At 34.6% G+C, this 14,637-nt stretch overlaps 1 protein-coding gene across 1 annotated transcript; it reads right to left on the minus strand.

The window, feature by feature from the left end:
- Nucleotides 1-11,690: 11,690 nt before the first annotated feature.
- Nucleotides 11,691-12,059, minus strand: LOC136033524 (large ribosomal subunit protein mL54-like). Its single transcript, XM_065714269.1, has one exon. It carries the CDS (start codon nucleotides 12,057-12,059, stop codon nucleotides 11,691-11,693), a length of 369 nt encoding a protein of 122 aa, XP_065570341.1.
- Nucleotides 12,060-14,637: the final 2,578 nt, after the last annotated feature.

Genomic DNA, 14,637 nt, shown 5'->3' on the forward strand with positions numbered 1-14,637 from the left:
GTACAAAAAAGCATAACCGTCGGGTAGGAGGGGGTGAATAAGTGCAAATATCGAATAAAAGTATATACATATATATATATATATATATATATATATATATATATATATATATATATATATATATATATATATATATATATACATATTCATATTTTGCAACACATGTACATCATATTTCTTTGGAAGTGAGTTCGAACATGAGAAAGTTCGCATCGATTGTTATTTATTCATAGAAAAACAAATTCATTGAATATAGCATGAGACTAGTAAAACATTGTTCTTTTCAGTTAATTCCTGTCTAATCTTTGAAAACGTAACTATTTTCCTTACGCCTTGGATGCTTTGTTTTCTTTCTTGTAAAATATTGAAATCACAAGGTATGCATTTTCCTCTGATAATGATGATAATAATTATGTTTTATATAGCGATTGAATCGTAACCCCGTGATTAAATGACAGTTTCGTAAATATACTGTATTTTAAGAAACAAGTTATTAGATTTTGTAAAGGCAATAGATACACCTACGTATCTATTGATTCTTAAACCCCCTAAAAAAAATGCATTCGTCTTTTTGAAGAGGAAAAATGACTTTTTGAAACGAAAAATCCAAATGACTGAAGTGAAATGCTTCAACTTGCTCTACGTCTCAAAATGATTGTATTTTATTTAGAAAACTGTCCAGAAATAAACTTAAACCATTTTAAACATAAGTCAATATAATAATCAGTAGAAATTATAGGTTGAAAGTTGTATCCAACAAATGCCCTTGGTGGGCTTTATTTCGGGCCAAGATCTTTCTCCTTTTTAACATAGCAAAAAAAAAAATTGTCTTGAATTCTACGTAGGCCTAGCCTAGTAAAATTCGTGAAGATAAAACTTTCTACAGTGTATGTGAAACCCACTATTAGAATTTTAGAATAATATGTACAAGTATGTCAATAAAAATAATAGCATAGTAAAGTAATACAAAAAATTTCACACTCTTAAAAGCAAGAAAATAGATTTCATAGGAATGAATGTGCCAATGCAGGGACTACACTCCCCATCCCAAAATCTTCAAGTTTTTTTCTGAAGTTTCCTACATTTTTTTTCTAGTGTGCTGTGCTTAAAAGGATTATTATGAAGCGAAAGATTTATTTTCGCAATTATTTTGACAAGTTGTAACATTGTAGGCTATTGGAGAGAGGATCGTCTCTTACTCATTGTGATAATGTTGTCTTTTTCAGACTGATTATTATAATTTTTAGACCTTCTGGATATAGTGAGAACCCCCCACGTTTCTATTTCTCACATTCTGAAGGACGTATCTGCTTACTTGTTTTTAGCTTTGTACATTAACAGTACATCAAACGCTGAAATTGATTGATACAATTTTGTGAATTTTTTCGTTCAGATTACGAGCATTATGTTCAATTTTTTAATAAAAAGGGATTGTTCTCCTGCAATGAGATGCATTGGCATTTGAAAAATAAGTAAAATTAGAAACAAAGAAGATGAAGAAAAGATCATGTTTCTTATATGAGTGAAGTGATAAAAAAAAAAAAAAGGTAGAAGTGATATATAGATCGATGGTTTATTAAACCTACATGGCGCATTCTTGAATATAGCCATGGGCTGAAATTATAAATACGAATCTTGGGGATATGCTAAATCTAGGGTACAATGGCTTCTCGAGGCGTGTTCTTCTGATGAGAGGTACTTTCTCGACGTAGAAAAGAAAATTTTCTAAAAAATGTGTTGCTAATCAGTCAACTGAACAGTCATATATCGAATAATATGTGTGACAATGGAATATTTCTCTTTTTTTGTTCAATACCCTCTAGAATGAATTAGCAAAAGCCAAGCATTTATGACTATAAGCCACAATGAGACTGACATTTAGCCACAATGACATTGACATAAGCCATAGTGACATTTAATATTGAAAAGACATTTGGCAAAATGGCCCTAAGTTCAAATGGGACAAGAAATATTTGAACAAGAAGTATTTTAATGTTAGCTATGGCCAAATCGTGTACGAAAAGATTGAAAGGGATACCTTAGCTGTAAATACAAAATTGATTCTTTTTTCAACTACTACTGCTTCCTAACCTTCTGGATAGAGTTTAGATGAGGTGCTGGACGCCTGAGACCACAGAAAAAATATATTTAATACAGACGTCCAATTAAAATAATTTTATAATATCCATTAATTTGGTGCTTGCGCTCGTCCATCCTCAGTTTCTCAGGCGTCTAGTATCCATGAACGTCATCATGCATACCCCAAAGGCACCCGAATACTGGACCCATTATTTTAACATTGTAGGATATCGTGTACTTTTGTTTGTACATGAGACTTAGGTTTGATGTCTCTAGCCTATGCTTTATTATACTCCGTATCAGCCAAAAATAAAACCTACAAAGTGGTTCGCCATTCTTTTCTGGCATCACCAATTCGTCATTTAGTTCCAATCGCTTTGGAACTGGCAAGCACTCCATTGTTTCTACTTCAGAAAGATCACTGGGTAGCACTTTCTGCCTTAGGGAATCTTTTCCAGAAGTAAAATGTACACGTACCAATGACCATTTTGACACGTACCGAGTCCGTTGATTTTGAATTAAAATCAAGTAGTTGTGGGCATCAAGCCATGGCTGATTGTAGAAAAAGCCAAGACAGATATTTCGAGTGGGTGAGAGGAGCAAATCTGGCATAAGTCCTTATTAGGATTGCATAAAAATGATGTCAATTCATTTTTTTATATAAGTCTCTCTTAAACAGGGGCGTGTAGCTTCAGCATTTTATTGGGGGGTCAACGTCTAGAGATTCAAGGGGCATGGGCTATATTAATTTTTACGGCTTTACGGACACACGCTAATTATTTAGCTATGTTAGAGCAATGGTAATCGTATTCAAAACGAAGAGGTGCTGATTATTTCTTTAGAGAATGAGTTATAATGTTGGAAATATTTCTCTACTACATCCGTATCCGCTACTCATATTTGCATCAGGAATAGTTACTTCATAATAAGTTCGCAACACATGCGTGATTAAGATGAAGTGTCTTGCATTACCTCCTGCCTAGTGACTTTTAAACATAGTTTCAAGAAGCCACTTTAATTCATGAAGCTACTATTAATCAACTACGGATGGGATTTTTTTTTTTTTATTATTATTAAATCGTTAAACGAACAAATGCTCATGAACAGAGGCGTCTTTAGTTAAATTGTTTGTGTTTGGGGCGGGGGGGGGGAGTAAAAATTGTACTTGCTAATTTTGGTGATATTACTATTAAGGTCACTTCGTTACTTTTCCTTTTTTTACAAGTTGAGACCGCTTATTGTGCTTCATTTGTTTCCATAAGCCGATTTACCTAATAAAGAAAATTTGCCAGTAAAATTGTAGCACTCCGCGTCACTATTTTCCTGACTCATTTTTTTACTGACTGGCTGAAAATATGCCCCTGCTCATGAAAAGTTAAAAACCAGTGTTTGCGCTTTCCTGCAAAATTTTCAAATAAGAGAAACAACCTTTTACTTTGACCGCAATAACAAAGTTTTTCTGTAAAACGGGAGCGCAATCAAAAATACGCCTACTGAATGCTGCTAAATTCTGCATTTTCTATGACACACAATGAAATATTTTCTAAATAATTGTTCTTTCTTCTTCTTTTTTTCTGCGCATCTCGCATTCCCAAAACCTGTGACTTTCATTGCATCATCAGAAGCGTCGGTAAATAAGAGTTGTTAGGATTGAAGGGGCATATGGGAATATCTTCAACTTTTATTAACTTTGGGGTGTAGCCCAACATCGCTATTAAAACACGAGTATATCTTGTATAGTCCTTAGATTCTTTTATTTTTCTAAACCAATGTCTGCTAAATTAAACACTAATTAATTTTATATTTTTGAAAATTCTTCAGCGATGTTTAATTAGAAAATCCGCCAATGGCTGCTTCATCTAATGTTTTATTAGCCCCATTTAAAGAAGGAAGATGAAGGGTTAACTGCCCTCCTATATAGAATAAATTCTGGTCATTTTGGGTTTAATGCTACTCTTTACTTTCATAGCAACAGCGGTGACCAGGAATATTCCCGGAAATCAGGAGGGATTATATATCAATTTCCAAAATGGTGGTGTAAGATGAAATCTACCTTATGGCACAAAAATGCTTCTGACGTTTATTTTTATGCTTAGTTAACTGAAGTGATTTTTTTCAAATTATAGTGATATCTTATTAAGGAGGGTAGTAAGTCTTTAGTGTAAGGAGGGAAGGGTAAGATGCCTGAAGTAGTACGCTCCAGTGGCGTGTTTTTTTTTCAATTAATTTCTGTTCGCCTTATATTGCCAATCTTTTCTTTTCGTAAATAGCGACGAAGACCACACTGCCTTTATATCACAAACGCCAAAAAAAGAAGAATAATAGGGAATTTCTCAAGACAGTGTGAAACAAATTAGGATGAATATTTTGGCCCTATATCCAAGGGCTGCCCTCAGCAGTACAAAAATGTATAAGAAAAAACAACTTACAACAGGATAAAATCAATGAAACTAAAATGAAAAATTTTCCAAAACAGTCCCAGCATCCTTACCTCAGCGAAGTTCAACCAGGACAAAGAAATAAAATGAGATGAAACGAGGCAATTCGCCGAAATGAAAGAGAATGATCTGAAAATGCGTTTTAATGTCAGCCTTGCTTTTTTGACTGCTGATCTCATAGGTCTATTTGTGACAGGTTCTGCGTTAATATCTATTGTTTTTTTATTTTCAGTTAATATGAGTATTTCTTCAATTTTTCCAGTCTCTAGGATAAGAATTGAAATATCCGATTTTAATTTAACAGTTCTAATTATTGGCATTTGATTTATTTCAACACACAACCCCCCCAATATTCCCTGAAAGTTTTAACGAAATGTCATCAGTCGTTCCAGGGACATTTCAGATACGTCGTTGTGATGTACATTGTATGTTTTTGAATTGTACATTGAAGATATTGCAAATACACCTTGTTTGATAACTTAGATGCACAAAGTTTTTTTGATTTAGCTCAATATACCTTTCAATATTCCACATCAATATCTCTTTTTTGGAGATCCATGGATCTCCCATGGAAAAACCTTAAATGTTAACAATCAGTAACTTGCGTAACTTACAGCCCTTGCCCTAGAGTCTGCTGGAGAGGGGGGTCAACCCCAGAGGCAGTTATTTGAACTTTGGACTGCTTCGAACGAAATAGCTATCTAAAAATTTGCATTTGGGGAAAAAAAGCGTGGGGGCTGGTTGCCCTCTAGTCACTTTTTACTCTTATGAAGAGTAAAAAGTGACTAGAGTAAAAAGTTTAGTAAAATCCCCTTTTAAAGAGCAAAAAGTTTACTCTTATAAAGAGTAAAAAGTGATTAGACTTGTTTTGCGGAAGAAGTTTTATTAATTAATTATTCTTAAAAGGGGCACTAGAAATTTTCAACTGAATGAGCCCCCTCCGAAATTTATACGACCACCCATTCCATATGAAGCACCTCTGGGAAAACAAATCCATGAATAATAATACATTGAAGCCTTTTGGCTGTTTACTATAGGCAACGCAATAGCATTGCTTCTGACTAAAAAAGCTGAGCATAACTTTCAATTTCCCTTCTAATGAAGATCCGAAATTATCCAGATGGAATATGGGAGGAATCATCCCGGGGGGGGGGGATTTTCCGGGGAGGAAACGCCTAGCACCGCATCAATGAACATATATTCTGAAAGCAATGTGAAAATACTTTTATCCCATTCTCCTTAAGTTAGAGTATTTATTCTTGAAGTGTTAGGTAAATAAATCAAACTAGAGTAAAGAGAGGAAAGGGAGGGGTAGCAACTCCGTAAAATACAAAATTACATCTGTTCGTTTAAGTTTCAATCTCCCTCTTTGCATTCGTTGGAATTTCAGCTTATATTTATTTAACTTATGTTTGTTGTAAAACCGTGTCCAGGGTTGTCAGAAATAAGGGGGTAGGGGAGCTACCATCGTTCTTCGTATTAAGATTAAACTTTTGCATAAAGATGCTTCAAGAAAACAAAAACATATTTAATTTCTAAAATAAAATATAATTGTCTTAATAATCCAAATAAGAGGAAATGTTCATCCCTCAGCAATGGTACTGCAGGGTTCATCCATTTATATATATATACTGCTCTATAAGAAGTGAGGCCAGAGGTTAATTTTTATTCAGTCAAAAGTTAATTTCATCCATGTTCATCTAGTTGATCCTCCAACTCATCTAAAGTAGATCTTATGGGACCTTCAAAAATTTGGGTCTAATACGCATTTAGGAGACTTCTCCCTCCCCCCGTAAGAAACTCCACTGGCCTCAACCCAAATAGCAGGTATGCAACTATGCGGCAATCTACGGTCGTTAATTTTATTATATAGGCAATATTTAGTAACGGTACATTTTTATGGAGCACAAGCATGGTTGGGGACAAGTCATCTACCACGCGCCACTATGGCCTCTGAGACTGGTAGGCTACAAAGATGACCTTTCAATAGGTATAAGAATGTTTTCTCAATAATGTGCAAACAATAACTCCGTTTGGAATGCGGTGTCGTTTCGAGAGCAATGCTAGTTGGAATAAAATATCAATTGATTATTAATCGCGTTGTGGATTTCTTCTCCAGAGATAATATGCTGAGTGCAAAAGAATTGATCCTACTAAAATCTTGCATACTAGACCCCTTCCGTAAATTAGTTAAGGATGAAGAAAATGTCTTGGATACTCTCAAATTCTTTTCTAAATCAGCTAAGAAAGGTTTCAACTTCCTACATTCGTCATTTTTGAGCCCACCGAGGTCCCTGCATGCGGAGAAGAGATAAGTGAATGCGCAACAACCAAAAGTAAATGATATGTGCCGTCGTTTTAAAGGCTTTATGGAACGACTGAATAAAGGGGACTTAAATCTTTTCACTCAAACCAGTTTCCCTATCCAACTAAACGCCCCCTCAAAGCAGTCTTACTCTATAATTGTTACAAACCCTCCGCCGCTGAAAACCCCATCGAAGCGGAAAGCGTTTATAAAATCTACTGGTGAATCCCTTGATGCTTCTAAGGTTGAGCTCAGGCGAGGAAAAAATGAATGGCGACTAGCCACTGAGCAGAAGGCTACTGCAGGAAAATTGTGTTGATAGTCAAAATCAGGATTCCAGTGTAACATTGAAAACTCCCTCACACATCGGTATAATCAAAAGGATTCCCGAGTCTCTTAGTGTGGATGATATGCAAAGTTTAATAGCCGGTTATGAGAAGCCTAAACAATGTAGGAAATCACGCACCTTCAAGCTGTATTTTCCAAGTACGCTTCAGAATCCGAGAATTTATATATCTCCCAAAAGGTTGCTTCAATTATCATTAAGTCAGTTATATGTCGACACAGTGTAGAAATACCAAGAAATGTGGCCATTGCGTCTGAAATTAACACGGTGTGACGAAAGAAAGCTCAAGTCAGAAGCTAAAGTTTCAATTGCTACCATACATTGCTATTCAACGTTCTATCATGCTAACTGCCCGTTGAACAAGACTTTGAAGCGAAAAAGTCAATCTAATTGAAATGGTTGAGCCTTATATTAAAAAGCGCGTCGTTTCAACAACGTAAATAGTAGTCTCAGCTCAAAAATCACCGCACTAGAACAACTTTGCCTTACTGATGAAATCATATGTATACAGGAATACTTTTTTCTGCTGACAATATGACACTCCTCGATATAGTGCCATCACATCTGCTCCACTTTGTAGCCACAAAAAGACCCGGAAAACGAGGTCATCCCTCAGGTGGACTTGTTACAATAACAGATAGATATACAAACTCCGAACTATTTGCAAAATCTGACCATTTCCTTGCGGTGAAAGTGGGTGATACTGTCATTATAAATGTATACCTGCCGACAGATTATAGAGACAAAAATTATGAAACAAAGTTTGCTCTAGTATGAAGATAATTGGATAAATCTTAGAGTAAAATTAGAGCCTTGCACCTCCACTGGTTTCTGAAGGGGAACTTTAATTGTGACTTGTTCAAAAGTGACAATCTACGAACGTCTTTGCTTCTTCGCCTGATTCAAATGAAAGAGCTCTCTTACCAAAATCTGCTGATCTAAGGATCAGTATCGAACCTTCATCACGTACTTGTTTCCGGTAGTCTTGCCAGTAAGTGTAACCATACTTAATGATTTTGCAGCATCTCATCATTTGCCTTTTAGTGTTATGGCTCCATTTAACCGTGCACGGGTAACCCAAGAATCTAAGTGGCGTACAGTGGTAGGATGGAATAAGATTGATATACTCTAGTACCAGCATTGCATTGATAATATTCTCGCAAAAATAAAATACCATTTGAGCTTCTCCAGAATTTGGTTCCGTCTTCAATTAATGAAACTCGTATCTGCTGATCTAAATCAGCAAATATGTATGCATCACTTATTTCACACGCCTTACTACAAGCAGAAAATCAGTTTGTCCCTCACACTAAAGTACGAGTTGGATCCCAAGTGAAGGGCTGGTTCCAGAATTATTTACTAGTTGAGACTTGTAATAAGGTCAAATTCTGGAAAGATTGCGGCCGTCCCAGAACTGGTGTTATAAATCAGATCCGTTTATTCACCAAACGCCGTTTTTAAAAAGAGAAACGTTTTTCTTTTTGTGGAAAAATTTAGCACATAAATATAAACAAAAGCCCAACCAGTAATTTAATATCCCTCCCGAACTATGGGAACAAGATTTCTCCTGAGAGTTTTCAGAACAAGGCCCACAAATAGAAAATCCCTCTAAAGTCACGCTTGAAAAGATACTTTCAATAGGGGTCGAATCAACGTTTACTGTAGCAGTTTTGGATGTTTATAATATAATTCGTACAATCTTGTCTCAAGAGTTACAGATCACGTTTACACCAAACACCTATATGGAACACCTTCTCTTTTTTCCCACCTTGCTCTACTTTTACAAATGGTGTCTACAAAGGAATAATTCTTTCCTCTTTTTCAACTGGCCGTCTTACTCCTGTCCCTAAAAAGAATAAACCCTTAAACGAATGCTCAGCATACCGGCCAATTACGGTAGTTACAATTTTTTGCAAAATTTTTCCTGAATTGGTTGATAAATGTTATATGCCTCCACACCAATCTGGGTTCCAGAAAGAAATAGGGTGCGCTCATGCACTGACGGCACTGACGGCACTGTCTTCGGTTTTGATTGATGCTGATAAATCAGGAGAGACACCTGTTCTAGGGAGCCATGATGCCAGTCGTACTTTTGATTCGATAATTCACTCGCATATCCTCATGAATTGTATAAACTTTGGGTCAGTACTTGTATTATTCGTGCTTTGTATGATATGTATAACAATTTAACTGTCATTGTTAATCTGCCTGACGGAATGATCACAAATATATTCATACCTATTCGTTGCGGAGTAAGGCAAGGCACCCTTACATCCACAATCGCGTTTAACAACTGTATTCTGGATGCGTAGTACCAAGTGGGTTCTTCTATATTTTAGAAGGGATAGATGTATCTCTTATTGCTTAAGCGGGCGATGTCTTCAACCCCAGCCGAACGGTACTGTCGTTTGAAAAAAGAATTTCCATTCTGAGTCGAGAGTATTCAAAAATGAATCTTAAAATTAACGCTGAAAAGTCAGAAGTGGTACTATTCAACAAGAACCCAGTTCCCGAAGGATTTAAAGTTTATCTTAATGGAGTGTTGGTTGCTCCTAAATTGGAAATAAATTATCTTGGCCTCAAAATCGGTGACTCCCTTAAAGCAACTAAAAAGCTCCTAATTCACCATTTCCAGCGTCGGACGTCAAGTGCCTACGGTAGCACAGTTTCTAATGAACTTCGTTTTCGTCGCCAACTACTAGCTAAATTATATAACTCTTATGCTCTCCCAAACATTTTATACCTTAGACCCTTTTGGTGTACCTTTTCGGCAACGGAATCAAAACAACTCCGACGAGTTCATTATCGGTATACTAAATATCTTCTAGCCCCCCCCCCCCCCCCCCGGGCCAATAAAAGATATGGTATTATTGACCGTAATGCTGCCATTGGCAGATACATTGAAGCTTACAATAACGGAATTAATGGACACCCATGGTGCTCCCTGTTAAAACAATAAATGTATAACGTTTATTGTTTCTGTGTTTGTTATGTATACTATGTGATTATTTGATTAATTGTTTTCCTTGTGTTCTTATTCTATGAATTTTAATTTTGATTAATTTGTGCTTGTTATGTATACTGTGTGATTATTTGGTTAACTACTGTGCTCGTGTCCTTATTCTACGAATTTTAATTTTGTTTTATTTGTCATTTTTTGTCTTTTTCTTTTGCTTTTTTTTTCTTCTTTTATACTCCGTTCGTTTTTGTATTTACAACAGGTTATAAATAAATTCAATTCAATTCAATTTTTCGACTTTATGGCAGGCTAAATAACTACTTTCGTGTTTTTGTAGGTAGTAGGTTTCTGGTTCACACAGAAAAATTTTAATTTTTTTTTTTTTTCGAGATTGCACACCCATTTAGGGATATTTGACAGCCTTTCTTTAAAATCATGCGAATTTTCAGATAATAATAGCAAATGGTGTCTTAAGGAGGAAACTCAGATACGCAGCTAAGAATATTCATGGAAATGACTTAAGTTTTGTAGAGAGAAGGAGGCCTGAATGATAGGTTATATGAAAATAAAAGGAATGTAGGGAAAATAGAGTTTTACTAAAATAAAAACTGAGAGGGAATCGTCAATCTGGATTTTCTCTTAGTTAAAGATACGACAGGGCCACAATTAGTATAAGGAAGAAGTTATAAAGAGGCGGGCCTCAGGCGACCTGGGGCTGTAGCGAGTTGTTACCAATACGACAGTAGTAGCAATAGCTACTACTATTGCTAAAGTAATTTAGCAATAAAGTAATTAGAATTAACTAATAAAGTTAATTCTAAAGTAATTTAGAATTAATGAATCCAACATGTTTAAAACAAGCATAATTATTAGATTCTGTTTAAGCAAATATTACTATCAAAACTTCGTTGTTTAAAGTTTTAGTTTTTTTGGACAAAAGCCATTGCATAAAGTTAGTTTTCTCCTCAAATTGCTATATTAATATATATGCTATATTAATATAATGCTATATTAATATATATATATATATATATATATATATATATATATATATATATATATATATATATATATATATATATATATATATATATATATATATATACTCAAGTGCTTATCTGGCAACCATGCCATGATAGAAATTTTTAAAATAGAATTATTTTCTATTCTATAGGCTTTCTTAGCAGCTGCACTAATGGTATGGTAATGTGACAGCTCATATTGGCAGCACACTTAAATTGCAGACATAAACAACCTATGCAAGATAATTGACATTTCCAAAAGGTAAAATACAAGCTAATTTATATTTGTGATAAAGGAAATCATGGATTATATCTGGCATTATCATGCAATCTGAGCTCTTTTTTTTTAGCTAGGAGTCAGTGGTATTAAAAACTAATATAAAGCACTGACCAGCTTTTCTGATAGGTAGACTAATAGTAACAAAACTGCTCAATAGTACGAAAAATAACTTAGAATAGAGATGGTAGCCCCCTCAGCAACAATCAAAATTTCTGAAGGTCAGAATAAACGTATATTCCTATTTTCAAAATAAAAAAATAACTAAAAGTCTTTTGTTTGAGCTATCCTCTTATATCTGATATTATTAAGCTCACGAACATATTCCCAATATTCTAACGTTTCAGGGTCCATGTCCTCCAAGTTTTTCTCTTTTAATCTCAGATTCCAAAGCCATTCAGGATATTCACTGTCCTCTTTCAACTTAATGTCTTCTCCTTCTTTCATGAAGTTGCTCCCACAACAATACGTAACTAGTTTCACTGGATCTGTTTCAACAGGGAGTTTCACTTTCTCACTAGTTTGACCAAGTTTTCCTGCTTTTCCCTTTTTTGACCCTAAGGCTCCAGCAACACCAGGTTTGGCATAGTTTCTTGTTATATTGACTGCAGTTTGAACCAACTTTAGAATCATAATACAAAGGTTCTGGAAAAGTGAAAGGCATTTAATTATTTTTCTATTCAGTTGAACCTCTTTAAGACAAAATCTTTAGTGACAGGAGTTATTTATAAAACTCCTACTCCGGCTGTGTTAAAATTTTAAAACACCTTGTTAAAGTTTTATGTCTTGAATGTTATATGAAGAACCTTGATAAGCTAAATTTACCCCTTCCTGAGCAATATATACAAACTTCACAAACATAATTGATCAAAGGCTTAAGTTTTACAGAGGGAGAGGGCATGGCAGAATTTGTCCATGGTACAGACAGGGGGGGGGGGGGGTAAAGAGATTGTGGAAACACAAACATTTCAGCCTAAAGTATTTTTAACTGGCAAAATCTTTTCTTTATGCACAGACATGTTTAAAATCGTAAATTTTAGTTGAGAACCTTCATTGAAATTCTTGACACTGGTTCTAATCAAGTTGGTTTTAAGAGAGGTTTGGGATGTGACCACGCCCATGCATCTTTCAGCAAAGTTATTAAAGAAGCGAGAATTTCTGGTCAACCGCTATACGCCCTCTTGATTGATATCAAAGGGGCCTTTGATAACATTTCTCATGCATCTGCTCTGCTCACTTTAATCCATGCTGGATTGCCCCTAGCTGTCATACGAGTCCTTCGCTCTTGGTATTCTGATTTAAAGATCCGTATCTGTCAGAGTTCGTCTTCATCTCAGTCCAAATTAATTCAAGTGGGTAGAGGAATTAGACAAGGAGGAATTATTTCTCCTTATATATTCAATTCTTGTTTAGCTACTGCCCTTAATTCTCTCTCCTGCTCTTTTGTTTCATTATCTCGAAATCTGTCTTACATTGCATATGCTGATGACATTATCCTTCTAAGCCGGTCCAAGTCTAGTCTTGTTTCTAATTTTAATATTTTAATTAATTGTTTAAAAGGTTGTTTTCGGGGTCTTTACCGTCGGGACGTCCTTGGTCGTATGTATAGCGCTGTTGCTCTGCCTCACGTATTGTTCCCGTCCCTCCTCTTCCGAAATTTCAGACCTTCTGATCTTTCGCCCATTAAAGTTTCTTATTTTAAATTTTGTAAATTTTTACTTGGTTTCCCCCTTTCTTTTAGTAACACTGAGATTGTTTTAAAGCTTAATGTGAAGGATCCTGTAGTCTGTATAAAGAAAAAATATAAAACATTCGAAGATAAGGCGAAAATTAACCTTTTAGGCCACAATTTATTTCCGTTTTTTAGTAACAGTTCCGGCTCTTCATGATTTATAGGCTAAACTATTTAGCAAGTGTTTTTGTATCTTTTTTTTTTTTTTTTTTTAAGTATTTGATCAACATTTGATAGGTTTTGATTGTAAGTGTTATCATTTGTTTTTTTTTTCTTTATATTATATTGTAGCGTACTCCTCATTTTGTGAGGGAAATAAAGAAAATAAATAAATAAAATTAGCTGAAATTGACAGTTGATTAGCTGAAACACCTATCAAGTTGATTAGTCAAACACCTATCAAGCTTTTAAATTTTTATGCAGAAAGATCAAAGCCATAATGTCATAAACTTGGTATCCTCATAAACTTTTATGAATCAGATTTTTTATGTAATATTTTGCCAAGCTTTAACGAGCTTTTTGTAATCCCAACAAGCTGTAAGTCTTTAAATTTACAACATAAAAGATAAGTTATGTCTCATGACTCCTTAACAAAATTCAAACCAATGGCAGCACCAAACCAAGAAATAGCTCTTATACAACCTGTATGTAGATAATACATAGTAAGTGCTCATATAAAGACTACATGAGCAAAAATAAGCCATGCAAAAGTTTCAGGAATAAAAACATAAACAAAAAATTTAGATTATGTATAAGTCCTTCAAAGTCTTGATAATCCAGTTCAGTAAATTAACGACCTGACTTTATATCTGGGCAAAAAAATATGCAGCAGTCACTAGGGAGGCTGTAGAAATAGATATATAAAGGCACGAAAAAACAATCGTAATAGAGATGTGCATGGCATTGTTTTAGCTCTATTTATCAAGAACTTAATTGAAGTGAGTCATCATGGAATAAACTCATTTGCAAATTGATGTATAAACATTTTGTTTTTAGCTTAAGAAAAAATCATTAGTTTTTTTAATTTTTCTTGAGGGGTGAGGTGTCCTTAGTTTTTGTTTGTCTTCTCTTTTGTTTCAAATTTCAACCTATTTTAATTCTTGATTTCTTTTTCCTTTGTCTATATTGATTTTTTTCATTTTTTTTTTATTATATGCTCCTTTCTCCTTGGCTTTTTTTTCTGTTGATATGAAAAGAATATTCAATTCGATCAGTTTCCTGTTTTCAACACAAAATGAGCTCCCAATAATTTTTAGCTGTGTATTGTTCAACCTGTCATTACTTGGTTATTTTTTTCAAAGAAAGTTGGGATCAACCCCAATCCATCAAGATACATCTGATCTTCTCTAAATGTAGCCATATTGGCTTTTCCTTGATAAAATTAAAGTAAAATGGAAGTTGATGTTACATTGACAAAACTATGTTCCAGGTATCAAAAATCTTGTCTGATGCAGTGAAATACAAGACCAACTAAAAATG

Source organism: Artemia franciscana, chromosome 12, assembly GCF_032884065.1.
Source record: "Artemia franciscana chromosome 12, ASM3288406v1, whole genome shotgun sequence".
Taxonomy (NCBI): domain Eukaryota; kingdom Metazoa; phylum Arthropoda; class Branchiopoda; order Anostraca; family Artemiidae; genus Artemia; species Artemia franciscana.

Bases quoted from the DNA above. Each gene is read 5' to 3' on its own strand.
- LOC136033524 (XM_065714269.1), bottom strand. From the start codon at position 12,059: ATGATTCTAAAGTTGGTTCAAACTGCAGTCAATATAACAAGAAACTAT.